The following is a 17,580-nucleotide window of genomic DNA, read 5'->3' as shown; positions in this document are numbered from 1 at the left end:
GACTCCATAGTTTAGGTTTCCAATGCTGGTTCAGGCCCTCTCACCACACACACACATACACACACAGGCATAGCTCTTCAGATGTACATATTCTTTCTTTAGATATGTTAATATATTTGTGAATATTTTAATCAGATCTCATTTCTCTCAAAGGCATTGTGTCTCCTTAAAGTGCCCTCACATACCTCTGATCTGATTGTGCTAATTTTAAGTTTTAACTCTCAAGCGATAGATTATGTTAATTTTAAAGTTTAATTCTCAAAGGACGATTCCCTTATTTCTAATTTATTAACTTATTCAGTCAACAGATATTTTTATGGTGCACCTACTATATACCAAGCACTCGGCACCTGCTAGGAATACCTAGTAGAAGTAAAACAGGCAAAACTTCTGCCCTTAAGAAGCTGACATCTATTGCAGGAATTTCCAAATTCTCGGAATCACCTCATTTTTGTCTCCCGATACTGACAGTCCCCAGGTGCAAAATGGTATTTTTTAAAGGATTTTACTTCTTTTTAAGTAATCTCTATACCCAACATGGGGCTCAAACCTACAACCCTGAGATTAAGAGTCATATGCTCCACCAATTGAGTCAGCCAGGCGCCCCCCGAAATGCTATTTTTAAGCCATTTAACAATGACACTAAACAGAGAAATAGTGATTCAATGGCCTACAAGGAAACCACAGAGTATCTTTTATCAGACAAACTATAATCACTACTTTCTAGCAGTGGGCTTCAGCACTGAACCCAGAAACTGAAATAAAAAAGAAACCTACATAAGTCAGCAGGTACCTGGGGTGCTGCTAGAGATGGAGTAAACTGCCAAGTGGTAAACAGGAAGGGGGATAACGGGAGACGTGCCTTATTTTGGTCAGTTTTTCAGGATTAATCCATATAATCCAGGGGTACCTGGCTGTGCTGACAGCTCGGAGCCTGAAGCCTGCTTCGAATTCTGTGTCTCCCTCTCTCTCTGCTCCCCCCCCCCACCTCCCTCCCTCTCTCTCTCTCTCTCTCTCTCTCAAAAATAAATAAACATATAATCCATAAGCTAAATGACAACAGCAAAGAATCAAGAATGTATTTTTTGAGGGAACACTTAAGGGCTCAGATAAAAACTGAACAACTCACTAGTAGATAAATACTGACTCAGGCTACCAATAGCAGGTTTTCGCTGCTGTTATTTTGTTGTTGCTTTGTCAGGTAGGTTTTTTTACCCTTATTAAAAAAAAAAGGTAATACATGTACACTGAAAAAAAGATGGAAAACGCAGAAATTGTACAGAGATAATAATTCCACTGCTCAAAAAATATACAAACAGGGGATGCCTGGGTGGCTCAGTTGGTTAAGCATCTAACTCTTGATCTCTGCTCAGGTCATGATCTCAGGAACCATGAGATCAAGCCCCATGTTGGGCTCTGCGATGACAGTGCAGAACCTGCTTGGGATTCTCTCTGCTCCTTTCCCATTTGCAAGCATGTGATCTCGCTCTCCCAAATAAATAAACTTTAAATATATACATATATCATATATATATATTATACACACACAATTATGTATCTTGTTTCAAGCTTCCTATTACATAAAAGTACTTTTCTCTTTGCACAAAATTGGCACCATAGTGGACATGCAGTTGTATATCCTCCTCTTTTTTTTTTAATTTTTTTTTTAATGTTTTTATTTATTTTTGAAGGAGAGACAGAGCATGAGCAGGGGAAGAGCAGACAGAGAGGGAGACACAGAATCCGAAGCAGGCTCCAGGCTCTGAGCTGTCAGCACGGAGCCTGATGCGGGGCTCAAACTCACAAACTGTGAGATCATGACCTAAGCCAAAGTCAGATGCTCAGCCCACTGAGCCACCCAGGTGCCCTTATCCTGCTCTTATTACTTAACATGAGGAGCATTTCCCATGTACTTACTCTCCTGAACTGTGAACTCTGAAGCTGGATAATACGCCACATGTGGACATGCTGTAATTTCATCACACTCCTACTGTTGGGCAGGTTGTAGCAACGCTTTACAACATACAATAAACGAGTGTTGATGAATGTCCTCATTCACAACCATCTATATATATCCTTGAGATAAATTCCCACAAGGGGAATTACCAGGTCAAAAGATATGAACTTTTTAAGGATCTTGATATTTATGCCAAAAAGTTCTCTGTTCAAATTTCCCAGGATAGCATGAGGGCAACCACATCACCCTTCGGGAGCACTAAATATTTTTACTTTGATCTTCATCAGTATGATAGGCTAAAAAAAGATATCTCACTTTAATCTGTTCTTTGGGGGTACATGGCTGGCTCAGTCGGTGGAGTGTGCAACTCTTGATCTTGGAGTTGTGAGTTCAAGCCCCACGTTGGGAGTAAAGATTACTCAGTTAAAAAAAAAAATCTAATCCGCAGTTCTCTGGTTACTAACAAGAAAGTACATTTTTAAAAATGCTAATAAATCATTTTACTTTCTTATTTATGGTACTGTCTCTTTTCTTTCCTCTGGGTACATCATTTATTCATTTTTCCTATTAAGATATTATGTTTTTTGGGGGCACCTGGGTGGCTCAGTCAGTTAAGCGTCCAACTTCAGCTTACGTCATGACCTCGTGGTTCACGAGTTTGAGCCCCACATTGGGCTCTGTGCTGACAGCTCAGAGCCTGGAGCTTGCTTCAGATTCTATGTCTCCCTCTCTCTCTGCCCCTCCCCCGCTTATTCTCATTCTTTCTCTCTCTCTCTCTCTCTCAAAAATAAATAAAACATTTAAAAAAGTATTAAAAAATATATTATGTTTTTTAAAACATTGATGTGTGGGGCATCCAGATGGCTCAGTTGGTTAAGTGCCTTGGTTTCGGCTCAGGTCATGATCTCAGCATTCACAAGTTTGAGCCCTGCATCAGGCTCCGCGATCAGTGTAGAGCCTGCTTAGGATTCTCTCTCTCTTCCTCTCTCTCTGCCCCTCCCCTGCTCGTGCACATGTTCTCTCTCTCAAAATAAATAAATAAACTTAAATAAATAAAATAAAATATTGATGTGAAAAAGCTCTGGTAAGTTAAAATATATAACAAATCTGTCATGTGTTACCTGCACGTGACCTCAGTTTGAACACACATGGTTCTTGGTTCTTCCACAGTAAAAGCTCCAAACTTTTCTAAAATAAAACTAGTAAAATCTAATCTGCACCAGAACCACTCCTAACAATACCACCTTTGCACCTCTATACTCAATCTGCTCACTGTTGTTGTTTTTAAGCAGCAAGCTGAGGGGATACTAAAGACTAGCACAGTAGCCCACAGTACTCTGTTTAACCAAGTGCTAGATTGGAAATACAGAAACAGAAGTAGAAACGCTTCTTCCCCCCTGTACATGGAATCCCTCAAATAACAAGCTGCTCATCATGGTTCAGGATAAAAAAACTATCTTTGGTCCTCCGAAAGACTATCTGTGGTTGGAAGACAGAGAGTAACAGAAGAAAAGGAGCACAGGCTATTGAGTGAACAAACCAGAGTTTAACTCCTGGCTCTGTCGTGACTTCTTGCTGTATGACCCTAGGCGAGTCATTCCACCTCTCTGGGCCTCAATTTCCTTATGTATAAAATGAGACTAAAACTATCTGTTTTAGGATTATCATAGGGATTAAGTGAGATAAGATATGCAATGTTTATAACCAAGGGTCTGGTATGTGGTAGGTGCTCTTCAAAAAAATGCAATTTTCCTACCCTGATGGTGCTAAATCACTTACTTATTTAACTCAAATGATCTTACATAAAATGTTGGCCTGAAATAGTTAGCTGTCCCAGCAAAGCATCATCTGGGTAAAAAAACATTTAGGTCAGCTTTCTGTCAACTGCAATTTCCACTGCTCTAATTATGCAATCATCAACCACCACTGCAGAACAACAAAAACTCTAAAGCTGATGTCACTGAAATTGCTAAATACAGTAATTACTTGATTCTCTAGATCATGACCACCAACTCCTTTAGGAAAACAACAGAAATCTTTGGAATTATAGGAGCAAAAGGCTGATTCCTTATCCCAGACAGTGGTCTCTATAACACAAGGCTTTTTGGTCACTGCCCAGAATGGCAGCATACTCCAAAGTCTCTCCGAGATGGCTGTTCTCTCACATTACATACTCTGAAAAGGACAATGTCAACAAAAGAACTAAAAGAAAAAATGATTTCAAGAAACAGTATCCCTTGAAATGTAACCTTCGCACTTTTTCCTGGCAAGAGGTTCCAGCCTGGTGAGATAATCTCTAGGAAGAAAGCATACTTTATGAAATCTATCAGCATAACCCTTTTCTACAGAAAAAGCAAGGAACACATTGTCCCTGTAAGCGAAGATTCCTTTAGAAAAGAAAAAGAAGCAAAGTATCTTTATGAAGCATCTATGTTCACAGTGCTGTACTACACACTTTAATTATGGTATCACTCCTATCAAGCTACAAGGTGAAATCTTATCCTTCTTTACAGACAATAGGTAACTTGCTCAAGGTTTTACAGTTATTACGAAGAAACATCCAGAACCAGGACCCAGGTCTTCCCAACTTCCAAATATTTTTATTTCTTTTTTAAGTAGGCTTCATGCCCAGGGTGGAGCCCAACTCGGGGCCAGAACCCATGCCTCTCTGATCAAGACCTGAGCTGAGATCAAGAGTCAGATGTTTAACTGACTAAGCCATCCGGGCATCCCTCAAATGTTTTTCTTTTCATGACATCTTCACCAAATCTTAAAATTATCATGCCAATTCCCTTTTATAAGAAAGAATCCAATTTTAATGGTGGTTCCAAAACAAATAAACCCAACAAACTAAGTGTCCACCAAAAGGATGACCGTTTCTCTCAAATAGAAGACTGCTTTTCTACCTCCTCCTAGTCTTTAATATGAACTGAAAGACTCATACAGTTTAAATCTATAAAGAAAATGGTACCTGTTGACAACCACAGAGCACTGAAGCAGAAGCAAGTAAAAAACAGGTACAGGCTTCTCAACCATTTCACAGATAGCTGCCAACAAAATCCTGATAAAATCCAGGAAGCAGGGCTTGGCTTGACTCCCAGCCTCTTCTCCATGGCCTTCCAGACAGACGGAACCGTTCACTATAAAGATAGAAAGGGAAGAAATTATATGCCAAGTAATTAATAATTGATTCCTGGAAATGTAGAATTCTAGAGAATGTGACAGCCTAGAGGGAAGAGAAATTTCAAGTTTATCTTTCACTGCTCATACCTGCCTGTAAATTTTAAACCTGAGCTTTGACAAAGCCTATAATTATCAGGATAAAAACATAGCAAGGGGTATGAAATGAATCCACTGTAAAACTGAAACATTTTATGTTCTATTATTTTCTAAGCTAACAGTAAATCATCTATGTGGAAGAATGGAAAGAGCGCTTGCCTGAAGAAAAAAAAGATCTGAGCTTCAGTTCCAATTCTGCAGGTAACAGCTTTGTGACTTTGACCAAACACACCTTCTTATTTATGAAGAGTTTCGACTATCAGAGGCAAACTAAGCTGAGAGTTTTGTCTAGCTGTGCTTTAAAAAAATAAATAATACTGTGACTATCTTTAGGAAGTACATGCACTCTCCAGTTTATTACTGCCCCACCACTATGACCTTAAAAATCTATCCAAATTACACTTCAATGTCACGTCCCTGATCCCTAGAATCATCTGCAATTCCTGACTTGAATTCATATAGACACTCAAATATTTACACAGTTCCTATTATGTGCTAGGCATCGTGCTGGCTACTCTAGAATCTAGGAGCTGGATAATTTAGGTCCCTTCCAGAGAAAAAATGATTTTCATCTGTTTCTTCTCTTATACAACTTCCTTATTGTATAAATTATTATATAAATCTTGGCAATATCATGAGGGTTGGTTGAGTTCTGAGGAAGCAATTCAAATTCTTCTGTCCTAAATGTGCACCTGTCACCCACATGTGGCAAATGGTAGACTCCGCCCTCCACCCCCAGCCAGCATACAGGGAGACAGGCATCACTTGAAGTCAATATTGACTAATACCAGGAAATAGACACATGCACACACAAGGCTGCAAAACTGAGGCACGGCCCACCCAAGAAAAGGCTTTCTCTGAGCCTTAAGCAACTGAAGTACTTCTTCCTCATTCACTTCCATCCATTCTGATTTCTAGCAGTTTTGAAGTTGTATGTTAGGGAGCAGGGGGCTGAAAGATGTGCGGGCCAGTGACATGTTCAAGAGATTATAAAATGGAGCCCAAGTTAGAAAGTATATCCAGCAACTTCTCTAGCCTCTCAAGATGGAACAGTGAGTGTGCACGTGTACGCGTGTGTGTGTATGGATCTTACCCAACACATTTCTGCCTACCACAAAAGGATTTTAAATTCAAAGTGACTCAACACCTGTCATCAATAGCGTGACAGGTGGGCGACAGAAGCATAAAAGAAATGAATAGGTTTTGAAAATGGGAGTAACAAACACCATTGGATTAGCAAGCTGATCAGAAGTGCAATGTCTTACAAACCATGCATAAGAGGCAGAGCTCTTTTCAAATGAACTCCCAACCAGCCAAGCCTCTGAAATCTACAACTGCCTAAGGGTGCAAATCACTGCTAGGGTCCAGTCAAAGCCTTGCTGACCAGAGGCAAGAACAACACAATCACCAAGATCCAAATGGTTTGTTACAGAATCAAAGGGTAAAAACCCAGAGAGAGAACACACACCCCCACAATACTTGACAAATGAAAATCTAGAAAAGCTTGCAATAGTTTTGGCATTTAGGGCGTTACAAGTACACCCGAAATAAAAGCACTCTCTGTTGCAGCAGCTGTTCAGACAGAGAAGGGGGTAATGTTTACTTAATCCTTCAGGTTGATGGGGGATGTATCATAGTTCAGTCTGTCAGCTACATACGTGGAACTCCATTTATGTACACAGCGATAAGATATGTTTGAACAACGACAGAGCAAGTCTGAAACAGCCTATTCAGCTGGTATGAGTAATCAAGAATAAAGCTCTTTTAAAAAAAAATCTCAGATATTTGGGAAAGTTACAGAACAGACTGCCATGAATAACTTTGCTTATATTTGCAGGCATTGTTTTCCAAATAGCTGGAAAAATGAACAGATTGTTCTGGGAGGTCGTCTTTCCAATTTGTTCTTAGCTCCCAGTCTGTTAATCACAGAAGAAAGCACAAGGAGACTCAGCTAATGCTGTTCACTAACTGCATCTATTGTCGGTTGGGCACAAGCATCAGGAGGTGAGAGAAGGAAAAGCGTTTTTGGAACCGCCTGAGGTGTTCTTTTGACTTCCTTCATTTCACCTTTGTGCCCACCGCAGACACCACAGAACCCCTCTGTGGGGAATAATTTTCTAAAGTCCGTAATAAGGCAGGTTTCGCATGATAATTTACACGTCGTGCTCAACCCCGCCCCCCTTGTTCTGCATCAACTTTCTATCTTGGTGGGGAGACCGAACACCAGAGACAGCAGCTAAAGACGAGGCTGCAGAAGTCGAGGGAAGAAGGATAGCAGCGCCCCAAGCCCGGTCTGTCAGAGGATGGAGGATGCTGCATGACCAGGCGTGGGCCTGAAAGAAGCAGGGTCTGGGACTCGAGCCCCGCACCTACAAAGCCAGAAGCAGCTGGCTGCCCTAACCGGGCCAGGAGCGCCACCTCCGGGTCCCAACACCCGGCCAGCGCACCCTCAGAAATAGCCCGTCCCGCTTGCCCCTCCCCTGAGCTCGAGGTCCTCGGCCTGGCAGCCAGCCGCCCCCGGCCACCTACCGGGGCTCAGGGCCACACAGCGGGGCCCCGGCTCTCGGCGGCCTCCGCCTCCTCCCGGTCCATGGGGTCGGGGCCCCAACCTTCGCTCCCCTCACCCGGAGGAGGAGGAAAAAGAAGAAGGTAGTGTGGGCTCCCCACCGGGACAGCTCCCTCTCGCCTCAGCCTCCCAGGACAGCGACAACGGCCGGAAACGCCGCCTCCTCCCACCTCCCTGGGCTCAACCCGGAAACACACTCTTCTTGCTAACCAGCCCTCCTGCCCCCACCCCCACCCCCGGAAGCTCAATTCCAGCCGCGAGCCAGAGGGGGAGGTGAGGCAGTGCTGAGGGACAGAACTACGCACGAGCGAAGGAGCCTGGGCCGCCAGGCTGTCGCCTCCTGCTCTCCGCAGTCTGCTCCTTCGCTTGCCCTGCGCGAGCCCCAGGCCCCAGACTCGGGCAATACCCATAAGCAAGATGGCGGCAACGGTGGCACCCCCTACGGCTTAGCGCCCAGGTGTGCCATTGGCCAGAGCCCGGAGTGAAGCCGCCGCGGATTGGCCGAGAGCTCTGCGGGGGTGGGGGTGGAGCTGCAGCCGCCTGGAGCCGGGAGTGGGCAAAGCGGCGTGAGCAGCGGCCCCAGGCTCCAGGAGCATCGCGCTCGGAGAAGATTTCGCCGCTCGGGGCCGCAGCCTGGTGAGCTCAGCCCCCTTCAGGCCCTCCCCTGCATCCCAACCAGGGCCTCGCCGAGCCGGCGCTGATCGATGCCGACACACCCCGGGGACCCTATCGCGACTCCATCGCGCCATATCGCGACATCATCGTGCCCTGTCGAGACTCCATTTTGTCACAGCCCTTTTCAATATATAGCTTTTTTTTTTTTTAATTTGCCCTGTCATCTTTGGGGGCTGTCCATGTCGTGATTTTGCCGTGATCTCTCCGTGACATCACCGCGCCATCGTGAAGTGTGATCTCATCGCCGCCCTGTCGTGACTTCATCAATGTCGTGTTGTGACCTGGCTGCGGCGGGACAGGTGGTGACCGCCAGGAACCCTCTTCCCCTTCTCATCTCCCCATCTCAGCAGCCCCGCTTCGATTATCCGGCTTTTGGATTCTCCGTTGTCCTGGGAGCTACCCCGGACCCCTTCTTGCCTCTCCAGCCCCTGCCGGCATCCACTGACTGGTAGCGAGCGGGGAGGGCGAGGAGAGGGAATGCAAAGGGTTAATTCTGCTGCTGCTGCTGCTGCTGCTGCTGCTGCTGCTGCTGCTGCTGCTGCTGCAGCTTCTGCCCGAGGGAGGGAAAGGAGAGGAGGCAAGGAGCCTGCGGGGGCGTATGAGAGCCCTGGCTGGAGGGGTGGGGTCCGCAAAGGGGCCTCCAAGCCTTCCCTGGTCAGTACCCTGCATCCTCACTTGTGCTGAAGCTTGTCTCCTGCCTGTTCTGGAGAAGGGAGGGGAAAGGAAACCTAGGATGCCCTTTTCCCTCATATCAGCCTGAGTCCGGATAATCGAACTTCACCCATGTATGTCTCCATTCCTTCCTGTCTGTCCTCACCACTCCCTCCTGGTGTGCCTGGGTGGAAGGAGATAAAACCAGGCCTCTGGTGCCAGGGGGCAGCTGAGCAGTGGGGCCAGCCCCCCTCCCACTCCTGGGAGATTGGTAAGGAGAGCTGTCCAGCTGAGCAGCGGGGTGCATGGTCCTTCTTTCCCGCTTTCCGGAGGTGACCTTGGCCAGGGTCCCTTCTTCATTCCTAAGGACTTGAGGGTCCAGCACCTTTAAGGGGCTCCCCACAAGGGAGGTCAGTCTTGAGGAACCCATCCCTCCTGATCCTCCCCTCCCTCTGTGCTAATCCCTCCCTCCATCCTCCACTCCCACCCCCACCCCTCCTCTGCAGAGGGATGCTCAGTCCCTCTTGTGTTCACAGTTGGGCAAGGCGGGCATCATGGCCTCGGATTGTGAGCCAGCTCTGAACCAGGCAGAGAGCCGAAACCCCACCCTGGAGCGCTACCTGGGAGCCCTCCGTGAGGCCAAGAATGACAGTGAGCAGTTTGCAGCCCTGCTGCTAGTAAGGACCTGACTGAAAATTGGGAGGTGGGAAGGGCTGGGTGGTTGGGTCCCCTAGGAATGGGGTCAAAAAGTCCCAGAGGATATATAGGTGGTCCTGGCATTCCCGGAGGCACCAAGATGCCTGCCTTTGGACTCTTCATTGCTCCCCTAAGTGTGGGAGCAAAGGGGAGAATGGGGGTGAATAAGGCGTAGGGCCTTAGAAGCCTTGGAGGAGGCTGCCTGGGTCTGCTCTTTGGGGCGTCCCGAAGCAGATGGGAGCTGACTCATAGGGTGACAGCAGCAGGTAGTAACTAGTGCAGAGTACTTGAGGGCTGGGGATGATTGCTCTGGGGGTGGAGAGAGTAGCAGAACTAGAAGTAACTGGGAAGGGGTCCCAGGGGATGGCCAGGATGGCAGTAGGTAGGTTGAGGGTGAAGGAGCTGGTTTGGGGCTTAGCCCTGTTGGAAGAACCAGGCTGGGGCCAGCAGAGCAAGAGCTGCAGTGCTGGGAAGGGGGGGTTGATGTGTGGGGGGTGAAGGGAGGAGGGAGTACAGTCTCTGCTTGTTTGCCATGGCAACAGGGAGAAGGCTCCAGAGTCAAGGGCTCACACTGCAGCAGAGGAGGTGTTGAGGTGAAATGTAAGGGGAAATGTTTTGACAGGCAGAGTGGCGAGACACAGGAGCCATTTCCCCTGAGAAGGTGGCGGGAATGGATCAGAGGCTTCTCTGGGGAGGGGGGTGAGAGCAATTAGGGCGAGACCCTAAATCCTTGGGGGATTTTAAACTGAGCTCTAAGCCCAAATCAGGTTGCCAGCTTCTAGATTAGACATCAGAAAGAACTTCCCGAATGACTGAGTGATGAAATGGCAGAACGAGTAGTTGAGGATTGGACCTCCCTTCTGTATACGTAATCATAAATGAGGGATCCCAGAGGTCACAACCATCTGTCTCCCCGGGGTGGGGAGGGAAGGAGCTGGACAAAATGACCTGTGGAGGCTTCCTGACCCCAGAGAGAATCACCTTCCATAACCACATCCTGGTAATGGTCACCGCCCAAGGGTGCAGGGGGCAGTCTTCCTTTCATCCTGCTGATAGCACATACCCCCCCCCTTAGGTGACCAAGGCAGTCAAAGCAGGTGACATCGATGCCAAAACTCGGCGGCGGATCTTCGATGCCGTAGGCTTCACCTTCCCCAATCGTCTCCTGACCACCAAGGAGGCACCAGATGGCTGCCCCGACCATGTTCTCCGAGCCCTGGGTGTGGCCCTGCTGGCCTGCTTCTGCAGTGACCCTGAACTGGCCTCCCATCCCCAGGTCCTGAACAAGATCCCCATCCTTAGCACCTTCCTCACTGCCCGGGGGGACCCGGATGATGCTGCTCGCCGTTCCATGATTGACGACACCTACCAGTGCCTGACAGCTGTGGCAGGCACACCCCGTGGCCCCCGGCACCTCATTGCTGGTGGCACCGTGTCTGCCCTGTGTCAGGCATACCTGGGGCATGGCTATGGCTTTGACCAGGCCCTGGCACTCCTAGTGGGGCTGCTGGCTGCTGCTGAGACCCAGTGCTGGAAGGAGGCGGAGCCCGACCTCCTGGCCGTGTTGCGGGGCCTCAGTGAAGATTTCCAGAAAGCTGAGGATGCCAGCAAGTTTGAGCTCTGCCAGCTGCTGCCCCTCTTTCTGCCCCCGACAACCGTGCCCTCTGAATGCCTCCGGGATCTGCAGGCCGGGCTGGCACGCATCCTGGGCAGCAAGCTGAGCTCCTGGCAGCGCAACCCTGCACTAAAGCTGGCAGCCCGCCTGGCGCACGCCTGCGGCTCCGACTGGATCCCAGCGGGCAGCTCCGGGAGCAAGTTCCTGGCCCTGCTGGTGAATCTGGCATGTGTGGAGGTACGGCTGGCACTGGAGGAGACAGGCACAGAAGTAAAAGAGGATGTGGTGACCGCCTGCTACGCCCTCATGGAGTTGGGGATCCAGGAATGCACCCGCTGTGAGCAGTCACTGCTCAAGGAGCCACAGAAGGTGCAGCTCGTGAGCATCATGAAGGAGGCCATCGGGGCTGTCATCCACTATCTGCAGCAGGTGAGGTATAGCGGCCCACGGAGGGAGTCTGGTGTGGGGAGAGCCAGAAGGCCAGGCAAAGGGGGAAGTGAATTGCACCTTAGTGTAATAGGAAGAGCGCAAGATGCCCACTCTGAGGGCTGATCCTGCAGCACTCCCGGGAGTAGAGTGGCCGAGCCTCCCTCTCCCTCCCTCCCTGAGCCTCCACACAAGCACCATACCACACACCATATGTGCACTCACATCACAGTACACACACACACACACACACACACACACGCACACAACACAGTGACTTCCCACTCACAACCCTCCCTCCAGTACACACACACTCCAAATCGAAGCAGTCTGTTCTGCTCAGCCTCTTGCATTGTTCCATACACCTGCACATACAAACTTGGCACGGAGCTGGGCAAAGGAGCGGGGCTGCCTGGTTTCTGGCCTCTGGAGAGATTCAGCTAACTCCTCCCAGGTCAGAGCTGCCGTAGAGGGAGTGTTTAGTTAGCTTTGGACCTGTGAGTTTCCTTCGAGCCTTGTGATACTTCAGAGGTGGGGGGAAAGGGGATGCAGTGAGTGTGGGGACATGTTGTCCAAAGTCCAATTCGCTCGGCAGACATGCCCTGAGGGCCTGCTCTGTGCCAGGCCCCTGTTGAGCGCATCCTTCCCATGTGTTAGGTGCTGGGTACACAGGGCCTGCCTTTGAAGGGGTCACAGGCCAGAATTCCCTTCTAGTTGTGTTATTCCTAGGCTGGCTGGCATGCTGTCCCGGCCGGGGAGGGTCTCTGGTCCTACTCCATCTCACAGGGGTCCCATGGCAACAGGTGGGGCCAGAGAAGCAGAAGGAGCCCTTTGTGTTTGCTTCGGTGCGGATCCTGGGGGCCTGGCTGGCCGAGGAGACCTCATCCCTGCGCAAGGAGGTCTGCCAGCTGCTGCCCTTCCTTGTGCGCTATGCCAAGACCCTCTACGAGGAGGCCGAGGAGGCGAATGACCTCTCCCAGCAGGTGGCCACCCTGGCCATCTCCCCCACCACCCCAGGGCCCACCTGGCCAGGGGATGCTCTCCGGTGAGTTTGTAGTTAGAGTCTGTCCAGCCAGACTGTTCTAAAGAAAAGCATAACAGAGGGACACTTCCTCACCCCCAAACTGGTCTGTGCTGGGCTTCCTGATTGGGGCATGAGATTTCCTTTAGGATTATTTCTGTTTGTTTTGGGGGGCTTGTTCACACAGGACTCCTGGTCAGCCAAGTCTTCTTTGCCAACCCCAGATTTCTCTGTAAAGAGAGAACTCATGCTTATTGAGCATCTACGACACACCAAGCACTTTGTTCTACCCTTTACCAAAACAGTCTCATTTAGTTCACACAGCAAATCTATGACATAAGTCTCATCCACATCTTCAGGATGAGCAAACTGAGACTCAGGGTTAAAGTAACTTGCCCGCACATACACCATGTGGCAGAGCCCAAGTTCAAGCCTAGGCCTGTGCAGCACCAAAGCATGTGCTTTTCCTGTGGGACCTACAAGGAAGGATGTATCCTTTCCCCCTGCTTTCATTTCTCTTAGGTGGGATGCCCCAAGAAAGGGAATCCTTGTGCCTTCATCTCTCCCCACCCCTTACACACCTGTTCCTTCCACCCCCCAGGCTCCTTCTGCCCGGCTGGTGCCACCTGACCGTTGAAGATGGGCCCCGGGAGATCCTGATCAAGGAGGGAGCCCCCTCACTTCTGTGCAAGTATTTCTTGCAGCAGTGGGAACTCACATCCCCAGGCCATGACACCTCAGTGCTGCCTGACAGTGTGGAGATCGGCCTGCAGACCTGCTGTCATATCTTCCTCAACCTTGTGGTCACCGCACCAGGGCTGATCAAGTGAGGCCGGGAAGGAGGTTGGAGGAAGCAAGGGGTGGGGGCTGCTCAGACTTGCCTCAGATCTCAGTCTCCTACTTTGCTTCCCTGTGCCCATGGGTTCCTGCTAGTGTTAGAGTGACAGGCTCTCAGAATAGACAGAGCCACCCCACACGAGGTTTTGGCATGTCTAGAACTCCTCTGGGCCTGTCTGCCTGCTCCAGCTATAACCCAGTCTCTGTTCCCCAGATGCCACGAATGGGCCCAAAGTTAACTCTTAACCCTGCTGTCTCATTTCTTGCGAAACCCTGCCTGGTGAAGCTGGGAGCCCAGAATCCCAGGTTTTCCCAGGCCTTGGTCTAGCTCAAATAACCCCTTCTCCCATCTCCACCCCCCACCCTTTCTCCCAGGCGAGATGCCTGCTTCACATCTCTTATGAACACCCTGATGACGTCGCTGCCCTCACTAGTGCAGCAGCAAGGGAGGCTGCTTCTGGCTGCCAATGTGGCCACCCTGGGCCTTCTCATGGCCCGGCTTCTCAGTACCTCTCCAGGTAAGCTCCGGGGACCCAGTCCTAATGGATACAGACAAAAGATCTGGGTGGACCTGTTATATTCTGGGCATAAGTCCCCATTTTCAGGAAATGGTTTTATAGAATTTTCCAACTAAGAGGAAATCTGTGAAGTGTGTCTCCATCCCCCACCCTACCCCACCCTTCTTCCCCAAATGATAGCATTCTTTTCCTTCTGAAGACTTTTAAGGCAAGGTCTGGTGGGTGTAAGTACAGGCCTGCTCAGAGGCACCTGAAATTCCCAGCAGCCCGAGTCTGAATCCAGTGTTTTCAAGGTGGAGCCGCCCCCACCCAGGGCTTGAGTCAGGAACCTTCTTCCTCCCCATTGAGGTTTTTCTCTGCTTAACACCTCACCTCCCTCGTGACAGGCTTCAGTGCTTTGGTGCCCCCTCTGCACATACCTTCTCCGCAACCCTGCCTCACTCTGGCTGTGTGAAGGAGGAGGGACGTCCCCTCCAGCCCCTGCCAGCCCTCTGTGTCTTCCACTTTGGCCGTGGGTGTCTGCTTGGGTCCCTCTGTCCCCGCCTGTTCCCTGTGCCCCATCTGTCAGGTTGGAGGAGCTGAGCAGATGCCCGGGAACAGTGTGTAATGAGCCTGTACCCTCAGCTGCCTATGTGTTCCCTGCGCAGGGATCCCAGTAGGGTCCTCCGGCAATGGGAAGGGAGCATGTCCTAGTGATCCAGGAGCCACCCCTGTGCTCTAACCCCATGCTCCCTCAGTCCCAGGCTGCATCACCTCAGCCTGAGTAGAGCCCCAGTGCTGTTAACCCACAGATGCCACCAGGCTGGACTAACAGCCTCCCTGAGAGGGTCCGCAGTACAGGGGTGAGCCCCTGTCTGGCAGGTAAGCCGAGCCCCATCACCAGCTCCTGGTCCCCCTGCCCCCACTCTGGCGCCCCCTTCTGGCCCAAGAATCAAATTGTTGAGACCGCCTTCGTCTGTAGATCTCTAGGCCCGGCAGCGGCTCCCATCCTGCTCCCGTCCCACTGCAAAAAGGGCTGACCATGAGGTTGAGTGTACCAAGATTATCACATTTAATTCTCACAACCGATTTCTAAGATTAGCACTATTGGCCCCGTTTTACAAGTAAGGAAACGAGACCCAGAAAAGCGGATTACCCAAGGTCACCCAACTTCAAGTGAAGTTGAAGGTAGGGTTTGAGCCCAGGCAGGCTGGTCCTAGGCTCTGCTTCGGCTCCCAGAGTGTGTCCGCACAGGAGGGTAAAGTGAGGGTCTGGGAAAGCAGCTGGCCCACCAAGTTCATGCGCCCACTCCCTGCTTGCCTTCCAGCTCTTCAGGGAACACCAGCGTCCCGAGGTTTCTTCGCAGCTGCCATCCTCTTCCTATCACAGTCCCATGTGGCGCGGGCCACACCTGGCTCAGACCAGGCGGTGCTGGCCCTGTCCCCCGACTACGAGGGCGTCTGGGCCGACCTGCAGGAGCTCTGGTTCCTGGGTATGCAGGCCTTCACAGGCTGTGTGCCCCTGCTGCCCTGGCTGGCCCCGGCTGCCCTGCGCTCCCGCTGGCCACAGGAGCTGCTCCAGCTGCTGGGCAGCGTCAGCCCCAACTCTGTCAAGCCTGAGATGGTCGCCGCCTATCAGGGCGTCCTGGTGGAGCTGGCACGGGCCAACCGGCTGTGCCGGGAGGCCATGAGGCTACAGGCGGGTGAGGAGACAGCCAGCCACTACCGCATGGCTGCCCTGGAGCAGTGCCTGTCAGAGCCCTGAGCAGGTGTCCACTGGGGACAGACCCAGGGGCGTGCAGCGAGGGAAGGAGGGAGGAGGCATCTTCCCTGAAGCTCCCAAACTGGACCCCCCTCCCTAGACTCCCCCCACACACACACACACATGACATCCCAGCTTTCTGGCTTTTCTGAGGGCAAGGGCACAGTGCCCATCCCTCAAGTGTAAGGAACTGCATCCCGCCCCCCGGACCCCCATGGGGGCAGGGATTGGCTTGAAAAATCAACATAGCTATCGCTGCCAGGCCGGGGAATGTTGGAGCAGCCCCCAGGGAGGGGGGCACTAGGTGTCATTGTGCCCTGTGTCAGACTCCCCCACGGGAGGGAGGCCCCAGGATGGGATAGGGCTGGCAGGAGCTGGCTGCCTCAGCCCATGTGCCCTGCCGGCCAGGGCGTGGGCTCCCCTAGGCTGTGGTGCCTCCTCTAGCCTCCCAGTCCACGTCCTTCCAATTGGCCATTTGGCCCTTGCCCTTAGCCCCTTGGCAGAGAGCAGACTCAGGCCATTGACATCGCAGTTCTTCCTGTCAACTTCAGTGACCCAGGGTCTGAACTGCCTCATCCTTCCAGGGAGACCTGGGGCAGACAGGCCTGGTGTGTGGGTGGGGAAACCTCCTTCCACCTGAGCTTCCTTGAGGGGACCCAGGAGTCCTTAGGCCCTGGCCTCTAAGCTTTTGTGTCATGTTGCAGCAGAGTGACGATGGGGGTTGGGGGGTTATTTATTTTGCCTGTCCTTATCCCTGCTTGGACACCTGAGCATCTGATCCCTGTCCTCCTAGTGCCATCTGGCTTGACTGGAGCCAGGAACAGGAGGGACACTTCTCCAGAATCCGCATGTTTCCCTAGTGATTGCACCCCATCACCATCGTGGTGCCTGGCTTTAATCCCCACCCCTGCTTAGGATCCCTCTCTGCAGAGAGACGCGACTGGCGACTCCAGCAGGGACTACTTTTCTTATGATCCCGGGGGACCCCCCCACACACAACCTGATCCCTTACTTCCATTTCCCCCTTCCTTCCCCCAGTGCGTTCTGTGATCGCCAAGTTCAAAGCTGTGCACATGCGGACACACAATAAATGTTCATTGGTGACAAGATGGTTCCTGTGTGGTCTGTCCTGCACCTTCTCCCTTCCAAACTCGAGGAGCTCACAACTACCATTTGCTGAACACACACCCTGCCAAGCACGTTTCAAGTGTTATTTAGCCTGCCAGAGAACCCTGTGACACAGGCATTATTCCGATTTTACAGGTGAAGAAACCTAGGCACGGGTAGGTGGTTTGCTCAAGGTGATGCGCTAGTAAGGTGTCAGAGCCAAGACTGAGCAGGCCGTTGACCCCTCAGTCCACACCCTGTATTGCCAGAGCAGGATTGCAAATTCAGATGCTATGGTGGCCAGGCCTAGGTGCTCCTGTGTACAAATGAAGTGCTGACCTGGAGGGGTTCCAAGTAGCACTGTCACATCCTCCAATCTCTAAAGATAAGTCAGAAACCCTAATTTTTATGCAAAATCCTGATTTTTGAATGTTGCTCATTTTTTTCCCCATGAAACCACTACTGCCTCAACAACATCTCCAGGCCAAATGT

General features: G+C 50.8%; 2 protein-coding genes across 8 annotated transcripts in view; one reads left to right on the top strand and one right to left on the bottom strand.

The window, feature by feature from the left end:
- Positions 1-5,097, bottom strand: part of KIAA0319L (KIAA0319 like) — a 93,506-nt gene extending 88,409 nt beyond the window's left edge. For all 5 annotated transcript variants that reach the window (XM_058718110.1, XM_058718106.1, XM_058718107.1 and 2 more), the window contains exon 1: positions 4,929-5,097. In XM_058718110.1, the coding sequence (XP_058574093.1) occupies positions 4,929-5,070 (142 nt within the window). In that variant the 5' untranslated portion in view covers positions 5,071-5,097. The remainder of the gene's footprint in view (positions 1-4,928) is intronic.
- A 2,955-nt stretch (positions 5,098-8,052) lies between these two features.
- NCDN (neurochondrin) lies at positions 8,053-17,088 on the top strand. Of its 3 annotated transcripts, XM_058718113.1 has the most exons (8): positions 8,053-8,438; positions 8,709-8,776; positions 9,665-9,805; positions 10,900-11,868; positions 12,669-12,910; positions 13,488-13,712; positions 14,099-14,241; positions 15,548-17,088. In XM_058718113.1, the coding sequence occupies exons 2-8, from the start codon at positions 8,744-8,746 to the stop codon at positions 15,982-15,984; spliced, it is 2,190 nt and encodes a 729-aa protein (XP_058574096.1). In that variant the 5' UTR covers positions 8,053-8,438; positions 8,709-8,743; the 3' UTR covers positions 15,985-17,088. The 3 variants fall into 3 exon arrangements, with proteins under 3 accessions (XP_058574096.1, XP_058574097.1, XP_058574098.1); XM_058718114.1 differs by lacking the exon at positions 8,709-8,776 and having other exon boundaries at positions 8,054-8,438; XM_058718115.1 differs by lacking the exons at positions 8,053-8,438; positions 8,709-8,776 and adding an exon at positions 8,800-8,925.
- Positions 17,089-17,580: the final 492 nt, after the last annotated feature.

Source organism: Neofelis nebulosa, chromosome 2 (assembly GCF_028018385.1).
Source record: "Neofelis nebulosa isolate mNeoNeb1 chromosome 2, mNeoNeb1.pri, whole genome shotgun sequence".
Taxonomy (NCBI): Eukaryota; Metazoa; Chordata; class Mammalia; order Carnivora; family Felidae; genus Neofelis; species Neofelis nebulosa.
This window is presented reverse-complemented; position numbering and strand designations above follow the sequence as displayed.

Excerpts from the sequence above, each read along its gene's own strand:
- NCDN (XM_058718113.1), top strand. The coding sequence starts at position 8,744 with ATGTCGTGTTGTGACCTGGCTGCGGCGGGACAG. Across the intron at positions 11,869-12,668 it reads TCATCCACTATCTGCAGCAG|GTGGGGCCAGAGAAGCAGAA; the intron begins GTGAGGTATAGC and ends CCATGGCAACAG. Across the intron at positions 12,911-13,487 it reads TGGCCAGGGGATGCTCTCCG|GCTCCTTCTGCCCGGCTGGT; the intron begins GTGAGTTTGTAG and ends TCCACCCCCCAG.